At 36.7% G+C, this 17,517-nt stretch overlaps 1 protein-coding gene across 2 annotated transcripts; it reads right to left on the bottom strand.

The window, feature by feature from the left end:
- Positions 1–5,784: 5,784 nt before the first annotated feature.
- Positions 5,785–9,294, bottom strand: LOC112732430 (RING-H2 finger protein ATL22). Of its 2 annotated transcripts, none has more exons than XM_025781154.3 (2): positions 8,282–9,294; positions 5,785–6,438 (listed from the first exon to the last, which is right to left on the bottom strand). In XM_025781154.3, the coding sequence occupies exons 1-2, from the start codon at positions 9,015–9,017 to the stop codon at positions 6,383–6,385; spliced, it is 792 nt and encodes a 263-aa protein (XP_025636939.1). In that variant the 5' UTR covers positions 9,018–9,294; the 3' UTR covers positions 5,785–6,382. The 2 variants fall into 2 exon arrangements, with proteins under 2 accessions (XP_025636939.1, XP_025636938.1); XM_025781153.3 differs by having other exon boundaries at positions 5,785–6,412; positions 8,282–9,217.
- Between the last annotated feature and the right edge of the window lie 8,223 nt (positions 9,295–17,517).

Here is a 17,517-nt window from a genome sequence, read left to right as displayed (position 1 = left end):
TGTCTTGCTTTATTCCCCTGTCTTATTTCGTGAATTTTATATTTATAATGAGCGAGTAGTTCCATAACTTGATTGGGAGTTGGTTGAAAGGAGAACCTTGAGTCAGAATGCTCAAGAGTAAAATTATAATTGGGTTTAGCGTTGGGTCATCCTCTAGTCACTAACACTAGTCCTTCCCAAGGAAGAGGATTAGAACTTGTGAATAGAAACTGACTTCCAACTTGCTTAACTTTCCTTTATCTGGTAAAGGATAACTGAGCAGACAACCTTCAATTATCAATTTGATCTTGGGAAAACTCTAACAAGGATAGGACTTCCGACTAATCTGCTCCCGGTCAAGGTTTTTATTTAAATTACACAAATTCTCTGATTTAATTTTCTGTCTATCAAACTCAACCCCTTTTGGAAAACATCTGATTAATAAAATAGCACATCTTTCTGCAACTCGTTGGGAGACGACCTGGGATTCATACTCCCAGTATTTTGATTATAATTTTGTGACAACCCTTCTAAATTGATAAGCGAATTTTTAGTTGGTAAGAACTATACTCGCAACGTATCTCTTATAATAATTTTTTAACTCGCCAATTTCCGCCACGTCAGGCCTATTCCAATCAGCTATCACGGATTGGTAATTTGGATACATTGTAAGTATGAATCATTTAATGTATCTACTTATGTAAAATGTAAATCTCTCTGGTTCACACTGATGATTTATTCTAATAGAATTTGCTAATCTTAGAAGTGTTATGGACATGCAAGTCATTTATCTTTTTTTCTCATATGAATCTGTTTTCTCCTTTGATTACTTCCTTTTTTCTCAATAATGATTCTGTTTACAATGAACTAGATTCTAATCCAACAGGAAGTGGATGTGATTCAGAAGAAGCTACTGTTGAGGAATCTAATGAGAATAAAGATGCTATGGACCTTGAGATTCGTTCAACAGAGAATGTGGTGGGAAAACTAGTAAGAACAAAGCACCATAAGGAAATTACTTTTCCTTTGGTAATCAACTCTTCTGAATCAAAACCTATCAGGTTCAAGAAGAATTCATGCACATATGGCTGATGGATGCTGATTCATGTCCATTTTTTGAGAAATAATTCAGTTAATCTTTCTGTAATATATGTAAAATTGTGTAAAATTTAGTATGGTTGAACAATATACTGAGGATTATATTGATAATACACTTTGTTTATGTTTTGAATTATATTGACTTGCTTATTTATAATAATTTTCTTTTAGTTTTATAATACGATGAATTTGTTTATTTTTTGTAATATTATAAATATTCGAATACAAATTAGATAAAATTTGTATTAAATTTATATTTATTTTGTATGAAAACAAGTTTATTTTGTAATTAGAAAAATAAAAAATTCTATTTTATTGTATTTTATTTTGTTTTGGTTACTTTTATTTAGATTAGGGTTATAATTATTGTATTTTATTTTGTTTTGGTTACTTTTATTTAGAAACATAATCTTTTGGGCTTTAGTAGTTATTATTTTATTTTATTTTCAAATCAAATTATGTTAGATATAAAAAGGAAAAAGATTTAGCCCTTTGGGCAGCTCTTCTCTTCTATAGCATTCTAGTTTCACATACTTTTGAACTCTAGTTTTTTCTTTGAGTCATGAGCAACTAAACCTCCCTTGTTAAGGTTAGGAGCTCTGTTTATTCTATGGATTAATGCTATTGTCACTCTATTTTAATTAATGTATTGATTTAAATTCAACGATTACTTTCGCTATTCATCTTATGAATTTGAGTGTATTGGAAAATAACTCTTGTTCTACATGAATTCTTATTGATTCTTAGAAAAGTTATCTCACCTGAATACTAGCTTGAAAGTAAATTCTTCCTAAATCACTAAGTGCCTGGACTTAACGGGATACGTGACATATAATCCTCTTATATTTGGGTAATTACGATTTTTGTGGCTAATAAACTAGAATTAAACCTAACCCTTTAATCTATATTAAGTGACCAAGGAATTGGCAGTTGATTAGGTTAGAGGAGACTAAATCGCTAAGGAATTAGGGTTTAGTCAATTACAATTTCCCATTAATTGAATTTTGTATGATTAAAGTAGTTGGTAAGAAATATTATCCGAAAAATAAATATCTCTAAAACCTTAACTGTTCTCTCATATAATTCTCACAACTCGTCCATTGCTTGATTTATTAATTACTGCTTGATGCTTTTGAATCCTAAAATACTATTTTCTACTTGTCTGACTAAGTGAATCATTCGATTATTGTTGCTCGGTCTATCAATCCTCGTGGGATCGACCCTCACTCACCTAAGGTATTACTTGGTACGACTCGATGCACTTGCTGGTTCAGTTGTGGTATTCTAATTCCATACTAGCGATTGGAGAGAAGGGGGCTGAAGTGCTGAACGCGTGCAATTCCTTACAAAATGACGTCGTTTCCTATGAACTGGCCCGATCTAGGTCCAGTTTGACCGACCGGTTCACAGACGATTCAACGATTCGTTTTTGGTTTGTGGTTGGACTGGTCATACTAGCTGGTCCAGTCTAATTTTTAGAACCATGATAATTATATTAATTTGTTCCGAAAATAGAAGACATAAGAAGTTGTATTGCTTTGAAGACATAAGGACAATGAATGATGTAACTTATGATACTTTTAAAGATGTCTACTTTGCTATTGGGTTGTTTGTAAGATGATAAGAATTTCATAGATGTCTTAAATGAGGCTGGTACTTGGACATCTACATCATATGTGAGGAGGCTATTTGTAATTTTACTGGTATCAAACAGTCTTTCAAGACCTAACTTTGTCTGGAAAAATTGTTGGCCGCAACTTTTAGATGATATTCTACATAGAAATTGAAGGCATTTGAACATGAATGCTATAACTTTAATATCCTATTTCTATCTTTTATAACTTCAAAGAATGTTTTATGGCTAGAGATAGTTTGTTGAACTAACTTTTTTTAAACTATCATAGATTTAATTTTGTCTTATGAGGATATCAAGAATTTTGTATTATCAGACATAAAAGATATCATGCATTCTTATGGAAGGAGCTTGTAAGAATATCCTCTAATGTCAATCCTTTCTGGTAGTAACTGATTGCAGAATAAAAGACTAATAATAGAGGAACTCAGATATGACAAACATTAATTAGAGACCTTATCATCATCGATGTTGTGCAGGTGACTATGGAGCAGAAAAAATGACAGAGTTATGAGGACTATAAACATATTCGAAAGAGGATTTTTTTTTTCCTTTATGGTCACGGTGGTTGTGGTAAAATGTTCCTTTACAACTTGAAGTCATCAAAAGTTAGATCAAAAAGTAAAATAGTGCTTAATATGGCTTCTAATAGAATAGTCTTGCTTCTCTTACCAAATAGTAAGGTTGTACACTCTAGATTCAAGATCCGACAACTCTCATCCCTCCCAAATTGTTAATAAGGACATATTTAATAATCTGAGATAAGACATCTATGCTTAGCCGGTATTGTTATGAGGCACCGGATAGATGTTTAAGAAATATTATAAGGCACATATTAATTGCTAATGGCAAGCGTCCATTCGGGAAAAGGCGGTTGTACTTAGTAGAGACTTTAAACAAATATCGCTTGTAATTTCTAGAGGATCTTGACAAGATATAGTGATGCAACCATAAATTCTTCGTACCTTTGGAAGTTTGTTAAAGTTCTACAACTGTCAAGGAACATGAGGCTAACTATGGTATGTGAAAATTAAAACCAACAGAAAATCAAGGAATTTAGATATTGGTTATTAAAAGTTGGTGATGACCTACTAGAAGATAGACTAGATGGAGAGTCAGAAATTAAAATTCCTATGGATATGATAGTTTTAGATTCCAAACAAGCATTTGATGAGTTAATTGACCTTGTCTTTCCAAGCTTAGTGCATAGTTATTTAATGTCAAGCAATTACTTTAATAATTGATTAATACTAGGACTGACTTTAGATGTTGTTGACAAGATAAATAGTCACCTACTATCAATTGTTCCTAGTGATGAAAAGGTGTATCTTAGTTCAGACAATCTTTGTATTAAAGAAGGTGATATGAAAAGCCACTTGAAATTCTTTGGTCTAGAAGTATTAAATGCTCTTAATTATTCTGATCATAAGCTTACACTCATGATTGGTGTTCTGATAATGCTAATTAGGAACATAGACCAGTCATTTGACTTATGCAATGGTACGCGATTAAATGTTAAGAGACTTGAAAATTACTTGGTTGAATGTGAAATACTAATAGGGACCAAAATAGGAGGAATTATATTAATTCCCAGAATAAATATGGTTCCAAATGATGACAGCATTCCAATCAAGTTCCAAAGAAGACAATTTTCATTGATGGTGTCTTTTGTTTGACAATCAACAATGCTCAAGGACAAACGTTAAAAATCGTGGGTTTATACTACCGATACCTGTTTTTACGTATGGACAGTTATATGTGGCACTTTTAAGAGTTAAGAGCAAGCAAGGGATAAAAAGTTTTAATTCAAAATCATGAAGGAGTCTCTGAGAATTGCACGATTAATGTTGTGTATAGAGAAATCTTTGATAAATTGAAATAATTAGATATTGGTTTAATCAATTGATATCTCTTTGTTGTTAATTATGTTTTTTTCATATTTTTTTTGGTAGTTGGATGAAAATTTTAATATAAATAATGTTTAAATTTTATATGATATATGATTAAAGATATAGTCTATGAATGTACAATGATCAATGTTGGAGATATAAACTAAAGTTTTGGTTATTTACAAAAAAAAATATGTACGCACATTTTTTTCATAGAAATTAAGACATTGATTTATTGTATACTATGCTTTTTTTTAATTAATCCAATTATTTTGTAAATTTCTTTGTTATGTACTTTTATTTAGTATGGGCGCAAGTCAGTCTCTTCAAGTGGAAGCAATCATAGGGGGTTCTAGTCCGAGGTAAGTCTTCCTCTATCATTGCCACCAATGAATTCATTATCATACTATAATAATAACTAATAGATCGTTGTATCGAGTAGTTGGATCATAGTCTCTTACCATAAAGATGGATGGTTTTACCGAGAAAAAAATGAGATGAATCTGGAAAAAGCCTTGACTTTAGGATTAGAGGGTGGGCAACTTCTTGGGTTGCGGACGGAGAAGAGCGGCCTACAGCAGGATCCGTCATCTTGACAGAAATTCCTTGAAAATTGAATTTGCTGCAGTTTGAGCGGAGAAGCCGTTTCCAGTCTAAAATCGTCAAAAAGCTTCTAGTCCCATTTCCTCCGGCACGAAAATTCGCATAAACGATAAAAAATATATGAGCTTTATTTAAAGTTTAATATGCCGAACAATAATTTTTTTATTAAATATACTTCAGATATAAATTAAAAAATAATATTTTCTATACATCGCGCCAATACATACACTTGTTCTATCTACAATACATTCTCTACATTTTTCAAAGGATCCCAACTCAATTTTTGCTTCATGTGATAGTAACTTGATATATAATTTAGGAATTACGATGCTTCCAGTAATAGTTAAACCTTTTTCTTTTATGTTTCACCATTTCATGCTTTATTCTTTGTTGTAGATGGATGATTATCTAGTTGATAACCCGTAGCTATTGCTAAGGCTTCATTGTACTTTTTTTTTTTTTTAATTTCCTGTGAGATTGCAAACTAAAGTTGAAATCTTGTCCAACTTCAAAAGTGATAGCATAATATCCTGGTTAATGAAACTATTGTTAACCCTTTTTCTGCTTGTCTTTCAATTCAAATGATATAAGCTCTTTTAGTCGCTATATATTAAGGGGAAAAAAATGAAAAGTAATATTACACAGATACAAAAACACTACTCTTAATCTTTATAGCCTGCCTATATTATAGGCCCTATATACACTACATAAACACGAGGATTAGAATAAGCATGGACTATTTATGGCGTAGAGGACATTGATGAAGTGTGATGAGACAAAGAAGAGAAAGAAGGGTTAACTCTAGATAATGCCCCCGGTGTGTTCCTGCACAAGGGGCAGGTTCCATTCATTCTGAGCCACTCGTCTATGCACTCAGCATGGAAATAATGGTTGCACTCAGGTATGGTCCTCAAAGTATCTTTAGGCTCATATTCACAGAGGCATATTGAGCAGGTATTATCAGTGGGCTTCAACAAGCGCCCGCTCTCACCGATAAGAGTCTTTGGGTACTTTTCAATTGTGGTCCTATCAAGGCCCATTGCAAGAGTAATAGGCTGTAGGGAAATTGTTGGGAACTCTCTGATGGGCTGTCGGCGATGAATATGAACCTTGACCTTACCGCAAATGAAGCATGAAAGCCCAATTAAACATAAGAGCCCGGGAACTCCCACTCCTAAGGTTAAGCCATATTTGGCACTGCTGCTAAGACCTGCACGCAATCATGAATATCCAACGCTGAAATTATTACCAAGAAAAGGATAATTAGTTAATTACCAAAAACAAAAGGCCATGAAACATTTTCTTGTCAAATAAAAATATATACCAAAAGAATCTGCTACATAAACAGGAAAAAGTAAAATCCTCACCCAAACTAGGACTTTCCTAAACATGTTCAAACTTTGAGAATTGGGATTCCATGTCCCACTTCTATGTTTCCTAGTAGTTTGTCTAATTGCGCAAAAATTAAAATCATGGTTCTATTATTGAATAACACCACACGAGTAGGAACCAAGTGTCCTAAAATTGACGTATTATTATAAATATTCTTCCTTCTTCTTTCTTTCTTTTATTTTTTAATCCTTTTACCACGTATCAGTCCTTTTGTTTTGGGGGGATAAAGATAAGAAATAGCATAAAGCAAGTTGGTGCAATTTTAAAGGGCTTATTAGGCACATGCCTTGGAAGTTTTAAAAATAATTTTTTTTTAGTTTTTGACTTATGAAAAGTAATAGTATTAATATTTGATATAACTTTTAAAATCAAATTACGATTTTTTAAGAAGTTATTTAGGAGTTTATACAGAAATTAAAAAAAAATAACTTCTCTCGTAATATTTCTATTTTTTATCATATTTCTATAAAATAAGTACTTTTAAAGCTAAAAACCCAAACACAAAATAACTTATTTATAAGCTACTTTTAGGGTTCGTTTGGGTGAGCTTCTAAGAAAAGATTTTTTTTGAGTTATCTTTTTTAAAAGATCTTATGAAAAAGTAAAAGTAATTTTATATTTGGGTATCTCATGTAAAAAGATCTTTTTATCTATTAATTATGTTTGGATATAACAATATAAAAGTACTTTTTTGTTTATTTATTACATGAAAAACATCTTTTTTTTTAAAGAAAAAAGATCTTTTAAAAAAAATGTAAATTACAGCTTCTCAAAAAAGATATTTTTTTTTATTTTTTTAGTATTTTTACTTTTACTATTCGAAATTTGCCACACACTAAAAAATAAAAAAAAAATCTTTTTTCACTAAAAATAATATTCTTTTATCAAAATAATAACGTCCAAACAAACATTTAATATAATAATTTATTATTTAAGTTATTTTTTTAAAAAGAACTTAATTAAGGTCTTTCTCCAAAATGGGCCTTGGTCTTGGTGGCACCAATCTTTTCCCCTTTCCTTTAATCATGATCCTAGTCTTTTGTTAACAATTGGATGATCACTTATAAAAGTGCAAACCACTTGTGAAACTCCCCACCCGAAAAAACACTTCAATAATATTAATAATTAATAATAAAAATAATAAAACTGACATTGATGAATCATGATGCCGCACTTTTTGATGAAAGTATGAAACTGACATGTTTGAACGACATTTCATTTTTCTAATGACACGTTACTCAGAAAAGATGAACGCATTCATAATACATCTTTCTAGTATTCGTAATCGGTGGCAAGTTTCATATCCTTAAGGAGCACGGAATTAGACTATTTGAGTCCAAAGAGAGTTGCTACACAGTCTAATATTCAATTGCCAATTACGACCCGATACCTAAGTACCTAACCGCTATATGCAAAACATGTAGCACGAACCATAACTGGTTTTCATGATAATTCAACGTGTCCTGTTAATCTCAGATGAGTGAGAGATTCTAAGAGAATGAATCGATAAAGACAAGGCGAATTGCGTATAATCAAGAATAAAGATCGAAAAAGCAATTCAAGTGGGGGTGGAGGCATCCCCCAGCACAGAAATCAAATTAAGAATAACACAATTTTGCCCATATAAATAAACCTGATTTACTTTGATTTTTTCTAAAATGATAAAGACTTAATTGAATCAGTTTACCTTGGTTTTTGGTGGGAGTAGAAAAGCATCCAACTCGAGAAGTTTTATCGTTGACGAAGCCACAACGTTGGCCACTAACCGCACATTGGGAGCACCTAGGTTGGGTCCAAGCCAAGCCAATATCGTGGTTGAGATCAGGCCAGAATGGCCACTGAGGCATATCCACCATCGGAAGCGGCACAAGAGCCGTGGATATCACGTCACACGTTGATGACGTGTCAATAGGACGCAGCCCTAAGACTATGACCGAGTTTCCAGTGTTGTCACTGAGGCATGCGATTCTAGGTGACCCCGTGGATTTGGTCCAGTTTGAGGGGCAACTGAGGAAGGTCAGATTGAAATATTTGTAGCGTGCGATGTCGAGCGTGAATGGTGAATCCGAAAGGTCCCAGTTATTGTGCAAGAACCGTTTTGGGAGACAACCTTTGGGATCGTTGACTTGGATGGTTTGTTCCTCGTAATCGATGCTCTTGATTACCAAGTCCTCTGTTTTGGGGAGAGTGAGGATTGTTTGAGTGAGGTTGTTGCGCTTGCACGAGAGATGGAAACTGGGGTCAGGGTAATAGCTGCACTGAGGCTCTTGATTGGCTTCTTTCAACCCGAAAGGGAACTGAATATCTTCGATTTCGCCGCATGACTTCACATCGCAAACCTGTTTGCTTCTTGTGATTTGAAGATTATGGAATACAAAGGCAACCAGTAAACATAATTGGGCCACTAATACTGATGAAGCCATCAGCCAAGTGCAGAAGAAGCTGAGTTTAATAGTGATGAAAAATCAGGATGGGATGGGACGGGAAGGGTGATTGTTTGTTTGTTCCAATAATCTAATCTATGGGATAAGTTGAAGTCGAACGAACCCCTAAGTCAACCTTTTTAATTAAGTGTCAACAGTGGTCAGTCAACTGCGAGAATAAGCATCAGTCTAACGAATGCAAGGGACAAACAGAGGTGTTGACAAAATATCATATACTGCAAGGCTAAACCTAGTGCTACAGTCACTTTGACTTTAACGCTTCTCTGGCTCTTACATTTCCAATTCATCCCTAGCTTTAGCAAACCCCTGTCTTCTACCTTCTTTACCCACAACTAAACTCTCAGAGTTGTAGTTTGTTTTCAGTTAATAGACTGTCTTGGGAGATATCGCATGGAAAACCAAACAAAATAAATAGAAAGTTGGTCATAAAATTTACTACACACACATCTAACTAGTTTAGATAGGTTCTCTTCATACCCTGACTTAACACCATGGTCCAAGTCCAAGTAAGCTAAAAAGGTTCAATTTGAAGATTGGCCTTCACCACCCACCCGACCTGTTTTAAAGAGGTCGGGCTCGACATAGGCTCCTCACCAAAGAGGTCGTGCTCGAGGTGAGCTGGCAGGCAACACTTATTCAAATAAGTAATTGCCCCTAAAATCTCTCAACCTACTTCTAGAAGTCATATCTCAACAACACTAAGATAAAGGGGGCGGTTATCCACCTTCAGAAGTGGAACTACTCCAACGGTGGTTGTTGGATCACCACTATAAATACATTGACACTCCACATGTATCTCTAAGTTCCAATACTCTCTAAAACCTGCTAAACCCCTTGCTAACTTAGGCATCGGAGTGTCTTTGCAGGTACCACCTCCCATTCTCCAAAACACACAATTTGGACGGCGGCTCCCTAACGTGAGCAAGTCGGAGCCCACCTTCTTTTGACGTTTGGACCAATCCTTCAAGCCCAATCCACCTATCTTAGGTTACCTACGTAACATTGGCGCCGTTGCCGGGGACCTGGGAGATCAACCCATGATGGTGGACGATCTAAACGAAGACGGAAACACTGCGTCCGAATCTGAGCAAGAAAACCAAGACACTGGTAACAAAGCAGATTCTTTTGGCCCACCCTTTTCAAGGATGCAAAAGAACTGGTAAGGAGCTGCAATGAATGCCAAAGATCTGGAAACTTGCCCAAGAGAAATAAGATGCCACAGAATTTCATCTTGGAACTAGAACTGTTTGATGTGTGGGGAATTGATTTCATGGGACCATTCCCAACCTCATATGCAAACAATTACATCTTGGTAGCAGTAGATTACGTCTCCAAGTGGGTAGAGGCTATTGCAACCCCAACAAACGATAACAAGGTGGTCATGAACTTCCTCAGGAAGAATATCTTTAGCCAGTTTGGAGTCCCACGAGCACTCATCAGTGATGGAGGAAGCCATTTTTGTAACAAACCACTAGAAGCTCTTCTCCTATGATATGGGGTAAAACATAAGGTAGCCACTGATGACAAGTCATCCTAGCCTATTTTAGCTAGTCTTTTTCTTTAGTTTTCATTAGAATTATGCACTTTCTTGAGCTACAAGCAAGCTAATTGAGTAGATTTTCATGTTTCCCTTGATTGAACCAACCATATGTGAATTCATGCCATTTCATGAGGTTTTGTGCTATATTTGTTGCATATTATGAAAGAATGAATACCTCATGATTTTGAGCAAAGCTTTGATAAGTTTGGTTGATCAATGATAGGTGAAGAAAGCTTGGAGAAAGGTTGAAGCAAAGAGGAATGGCTACGAGTGAAGAGAGGACAATGGAATAAGTGAAATTGAACCGGGAGGCATGAAGTTAGCCCCAACGTTAGCCCCCTAACTTGGAGGCTAACGTTGGGCATGAAAATCACTCCCTGGGCTCCCCACGTTTGAGCCAACGTTAGCCCCCTAACTTGGAGGCTAACGTTGGCACATGACATTGCAAGGAAGTGGCCAACGTTAGCTCCAACGTTAGCCCCCTAACTTGGAGGCTAATGTTGGAACTTGAGAGTTTCTCCCCTGGGCACCAACGTTTGCGCCAACGTTAGCCCCCTAACTTGGAGGCTAACGTTGGCACTTAAATTACAAAGGGGGAAGGCCAACGTTTGCGCCAACGTTAGCCCCCTAACTTGGAGGCTAACGTTGGCACTTGAATTACAAAGGAGGAAGGCCAACGTTTGCGCCAACGTTAGCCCCCTAACTTGGAGGCTAACGTTGGCGCCACTAGCACTAAGCATTGCCAACGTTAGGGTCAAAGTTAGACCCCTAACGTTGGCACCAACGTCCAAACCAGAAGGATGTGGGTTGCTGCTATGAAAAGTTGGGGTCAAAGTTAGACCCCTAACTTTGGCCCTAACGTTGAAACCAACTTTGGCTAACTTCAAAACCGGTTCAATTGGTTCACTTCGGTTCTTCTTCAATCTTCAAGAGCAATCAACCAAGGCCTCTTTCAACCCAATTCCACCAAGAACAAAGGCCCAACTCAAGGCTTGAAGATCATTTTAGAAAGTGTATAAATAGGATAGAATTCAAGTTATTAAGGGAGCTTTCCTTTTAGAATTTTCAGAATAGTTTTCGGAGAGCTTTTGAACTTGAGTGAACTTTAATTTCTTGCTTTCATTGCTTTCAATTTCATTTTACATTTGTCTTGGATCTTGGATTGGAGAATTGAAGAAATTCTGTTTCAATCTCAATCTTGGATCTCTTTGTTTATTTACTGCTTAATTGAATTTCATTTCCGGTTCATTGTTCTTCATCTCTTTTCTTTGCAATTTACAATTTCCTTGCTATTGTTCTTGTTGGATCTAGGAAGGCATTGAGATCTAGACTTGGTTTTCTAGTCTCTAGGTCCTGAGATCTGAATTTCTCATTTCAATTCCCTGTTTATTGCTTTTTCTGTTCATTTACTTTACTACTTCAAGATCCGGTTCAATCCCAATTCCCTTTCCCTCTTCTGTCTGATGCAATTTAGTTTTTCCTTGTTTAATTTCTGCAAATCCACATCCCAATCCCCTTTACATTTCAAGCAATTTATATTCCTTGCACTTTAAGATCCCGCAATTTACATTTCTTGCACTTTAAGTTTCTGCCATTTAGTTTCTTGTTCTTTAAGTTTCAGCCATTTATTTCTTGTTCTCTTTACTTCAATGCAATTTACATTCTGCAAGTCACAAATCACTCAACCAACACTTGATTCGCTTGACTAAATCAACCACTAAACTAAAATTTCTCAATCCTTCAATCCCTGTGGGATCGACCTCACTCCCGTGAGTTTTTATTACTTGATATGACCCGGTACACTTGCCGGTTAGATTTGTGGTGTTTTGGAAGAGATTCGTTTCTCACCAAAATATCTCATCAAGTTTTTGGCGCCGTTGCCGGGGATTGATTAGATTGACAATGATTAAGTGAGGTGGTAATCTAGATCAAGCACTTTTTCTTTAATTTTGACTAACCCACTAACTGTTTGAAGTTTTGCCTGAGCTAATAGAAACCTCATTCTAGCAATAGAGTGAAATTTCCTTGGCTCATCCTGCTGAATATGATTTTCATAATTTGAAAAACAAACGAGAGGAGTGGTTTTCATTCATTTCTCTCTCAAGTTTGCCAACTGTTTGATACTTTGTGTCAGCTGATCCTTCAATCATATCCTGGCCTGAATATGCTCTATCTTCACTTGAATTGGTTGTGACTGTGCAGATCATGGAAGGGAACTCAACAAATTCGAGCAATCATGAGAATAATATCCCCACCATGGACGATAATGTAACCCATGGTTCGAAGCAACTATCCACAGCCATGAATGATGTTGCCCAATGGTTTGAAGCCTTTCCACAAGGAAGCATTATCGGATGGGAAGAACTGATGAATGGACTCCTAGTCAAATTTAACCCATCACAAAGAATTGTTAAGCAAGAGGCAGAAGTGCATCCATTAGAGAAAGAAATTGAAGGTGCTCGTGCAGTAATAAACCAAAACAAGCAGATGCATCAGCAGACTCTACAACAATTAGATATGATGGCTAAAAAAATCATTGAGTTGAGACATGCTGTAGTACATACATACAACCTGACTCAAAGCTCATATGGGTGTAATCAAGCTGAACAAAGCTTTGGGGCCATTAACCATGAGCAACAAAGCTATGAGCAACAGCAAGCTCCAAGCAATCACTCTAGCATGCTCCAGAACAGACCTCAGAATGATGTGTACAATCCACCTTGGAGGACTCATTCTAATGGGAGGGGGGTTGAGAACCAAAATCAAAGACCAAGGGACTTCAACTGCAATAACCCCAACTTCAAAAATCAACTTAAAACACACCCCCACAACAACAATCATACACACCTCCAATCCCGTCCTACCTCACCATTCGCTCAAAATGACATTCATCAACCACCACAACTGCCACAACCACTTCCAACCTTTCAAAGGATCTATATTCTAGAAATGCTGATGGAGAGGTCCATAAGAATTCAAGAAATGATGGCAATAGAGCGGGAAGAAATAAAGAAGTATCAAGAGATGATAAGCAAGAACCAGGAGGCTTCACTCAGAAGACTTGAAAGGCAGGTGGAACAATTAGTGCAAAACCTTGCTGAATTGGGTGAAAAAAAGGGGACTCTGAACCCAAAGAGCCATGAAAAGGATGCTGTGTTAAAAGAGAAGGGAGTCATGGAGGAAAATAAGAAGGCTATGGAAAGAGAAACAGAGGGAAGGAAGCCCATAGCAAGAGGAGGAAACCTGAGGCAACAGAAGCCTCAACTTCCATAAGCACAGAGTGAAGGATGTCAAGCTAGTGACAATAAAAGAGCGCTTGTTGGGAGGCAACCCAACCGGAGGTAACTATCTTTTCATATCCATTTCAATAAAAGGGTTAATTAGTTTTATCTATATTGCAAGAAGCTAAGTTTGGTGTACACACCAAAACAATATAAAGGAGAATGAAGGATTCTAAGTTTGGTGTTTCACCAAAATCCCATTATAAAACACATTCTCACTCTCTGCATAATGATGGCTTCAAGCATGATGGATGAACTAGTTAACTATTCTGCTGTTTCCTAGTTTTCAGTTTTGTCATTTTTGAAAAAGAAAAAGAGTTTTACACATGGTTAATCTGATGCACAAGAACCATTGGCAAGGTACTAAGTTTGGTGTTCTCACACCAAAGTAAGTACAAAGGCCCACAAATAAATCCTGCATGCTAACCATTGTTTCTAAGTGCTTGGGGAACAAGCAACTTTCAATATCATTGCAGAATATCATACAAGCCTTTGGAGAGATTGAGCATCATCAACCAAAGAAGCAAAAGATGAACATAAAGGGCAGCAATTATGATGATGAGAAGGAGGAAAGCAAGTGAACTCCAACAGGTTGTATTGTCAAGTGATTGTTTTACATCAAATATTGCTGTGATTGAAAGTTGGATTGTATCCTGATCTACCCTGCATGTATGCATAGCATAGTTTTTTTTAATTACCCCTGCTTGCCTGCATAGCATAGTCTTTCTTTATAATTCAATAAGCAAGGTGTCTGATCATTCACAACATTCTTATCTTCAAAACTTGTTTGCACTCAATTTTCAAGAAATGCATCACATGAAAGTTCTTTGAAAAGAAGGATTGAGGAATCAATCAGTTTTGAGGCAAGCAAAAGATTGGGAGAAGTGGTGGTTCTGGTTGTGTGATAATGTATTGAGGTTGCATGCTTGTGAAAACTTGCATGGGAGCTCATAGGCGGGACAAGAAGTTCAAAAAGGTTTTGTGGAGATTCTCAAAAATCTATTGATCCAAGAAGCAGCAAACAAAACAAAAGAAAGAAAAGAAAGTACAAAAACAAAAAGAACATGGTCCAAGGCTCTGAGCATCAATTACTAGGCAGAAAAGAAAGAAGAAACAATTACTCAAAGAGTTGTTAGCCTAGTAAAATGCTTGTGGTTGAAGTGTGTCAAGGAAAGAGGCTTGAGCAAGTAAATCCTCAGGGGTGCTTCAACACCTAATACCTTAAAACCAACTGGTTTAGGAGTATTGATTGAAAGCTTATCTAAAGAGCCGCCTTAAGACATGATACTTAGAGTCGAGGCCAAAGCACAGAAACTATAAGCTGCTTCAAGGTGATTACATATAAAGAGATCTCCATGGTACCATTTGGATGAAAATCCTAAGACCTACGACTCCCAATATGTAAGGACTAGTGAGCACTGAAGCCCTTGCATGAGCATATGATTTAGAGTTCACCCCACTGATACTTGATCACTTCACTCACTGCACTTTACAAGTGTTCCTCAATCCATCTTAATTGAAAGAACCTTGGAGCATAAATCTATTTCTTGCTCGGGGACAAGCAAGCTTTAAGTTTGGTGTTGTGATGACAAGTCATCCTAGCCTATTTTAGCTAGTCTTTTTCTTTAGTTTTCATTAGAATTATGCACTTTCTTGAGCTACAAGCAAGCTAATTGAGTAGATTTTCATGTTTCCCTTGATTGAACCAACCATATGTGAATTCATGCCATTTCATGAGGTTTTGTGCTATATTTGTTGCATATTATGAAAGAATGAATACCTCATGATTTTGAGCAAAGCTTTGATAAGTTTGGTTGATCAATGAAAGGTGAAGAAAGCTTGGAGAAAGGTTGAAGCAAAGAGGAATGGCTACGAGTGAAGAGAGGACAATGGAATAAGTGAAATTGAACCGGGAGGCATGAAGTTAGCCCCAACGTTAGCCCCCTAACTTGGAGGCTAACGTTGGGCATGAAAATCACTCCCTGGGCTCCCCACGTTTGAGCCAACGTTAGCCCCCTAACTTGGAGGCTAACGTTGGCACATGACATTGCAAGGAAGTGGCCAACGTTAGCTCCAACGTTAGCCCCCTAACTTGGAGGCTAATGTTGGAACTTGAGAGTTTCTCCCCTGGGCACCAACGTTTGCGCCAACGTTAGCCCCCTAACTTGGAGGCTAACGTTGGCACTTAAATTACAAAGGGGGAAGGCCAACGTTTGCGCCAACGTTAGCCCCCTAACTTGGAGGCTAACGTTGGCACTTGAATTACAAAGGAGGAAGGCCAACGTTTGCGCCAACGTTAGCCCCCTAACTTGGAGGCTAACGTTGGCGCCACTAGCACTAAGCATTGCCAACGTTAGGGTCAAAGTTAGACCCCTAACGTTGGCACCAACGTCCAAACCAGAAGGATGTGGGTTGCTGCTATGAAAAGTTGGGGTCAAAGTTAGACCCCTAACTTTGGCCCTAACGTTGAAACCAACTTTGGCTAACTTCAAAACCGGTTCAATTGGTTCACTTCGGTTCTTCTTCAATCTTCAAGAGCAATCAACCAAGGCCTCTTTCAACCCAATTCCACCAAGAACAAAGGCCCAACTCAAGGCTTGAAGATCATTTTGGAAAGTGTATAAATAGGATAGAATTCAAGTTATTAAGGGAGCTTTCCTTTTAGAATTTTCAGAATAGTTTTCGGAGAGCTTTTGAACTTGAGTGAACTTTAATTTCTTGCTTTCATTGCTTTCAATTTCATTTTACATTTGTCTTGGATCTTGGATTGGAGAATTGAAGAAATTCTGTTTCAATCTCAATCTTGGATCTCTCTGTTTATTTACTGCTTAATTGAATTTCATTTCCGGTTCATTGTTCTTCATCTCTTTTCTTTGCAATTTACAATTTCCTTGCTATTGTTCTTGTTGGATCTAGGAAGGCATTGAGATCTAGACTTGGTTTTCTAGTCTCTAGGTCCTGAGATCTGAATTTCTCATTTCAATTCCCTGTTTATTGCTTTTTCTGTTCATTTACTTTACTACTTCAAGATCCGGTTCAATCCCAATTCCCTTTCCCTCTTCTGTTTGATGCAATTTAGTTTTTCCTTGTTTAATTTCTGCAAATCCACATCCCAATCCCCTTTACATTTCAAGCAATTTATATTCCTTGCACTTTAAGATCCCGCAATTTACATTTCTTGCACTTTAAGTTTCTGCCATTTAGTTTCTTGTTCTTTAAGTTTCAGCCATTTATTTCTTGTTCTCTTTACTTCAATGCAATTTACATTCTGCAAGTCACAAATCACTCAACCAACACTTGATTCGCTTGACTAAATCAACCACTAAACTAAAATTGCTCAATCCTTCAATCCCTGTGGGATCGACCTCACTCCCGTGAGTTTTTATTACTTGATACGACCCGGTACACTTGCCGGTTAGATTTGTGGTGTTTTGGAAGAGATTCGTTTCTCACCAAAATATCTCATCAGCCACACCATACCATCCCCAAACAAGTGGACAAACTGAGATATCCAACAGAGAGCTAAAAAGGATTCTGGAAAAGACTGTGGGTGCATCAAGAAAGGATTGGTCGAAGAAGCTAGATGATGCTCTTTGGGCATACAGAATAGCATTCAAAACACCACTTGGAATGTCCCCATATCAACTGGTGTATGGTA

The sequence above is a fragment of the Arachis hypogaea genome, chromosome 13 (genome assembly GCF_003086295.3).
Source record: "Arachis hypogaea cultivar Tifrunner chromosome 13, arahy.Tifrunner.gnm2.J5K5, whole genome shotgun sequence".
Lineage (NCBI taxonomy): Eukaryota > Viridiplantae > Streptophyta > Magnoliopsida > Fabales > Fabaceae > Arachis > Arachis hypogaea.
The sequence above is the reverse complement of the archived record's forward strand: the minus strand, read 5'-3'. Positions and strand labels throughout refer to the sequence as shown.

Excerpts from the sequence above, each read along its gene's own strand:
- LOC112732430 (XM_025781153.3), bottom strand. The coding sequence starts at position 9,017 with ATGGCTTCATCAGTATTAGTGGCCCAATTATGTTTACTGGTTGCCTTT. Across the intron at positions 6,413-8,281 it reads TACTCCCACCAAAAACCAAG|GTCTTAGCAGCAGTGCCAAA; the intron begins GTAAACTGATTC and ends GATTGCGTGCAG.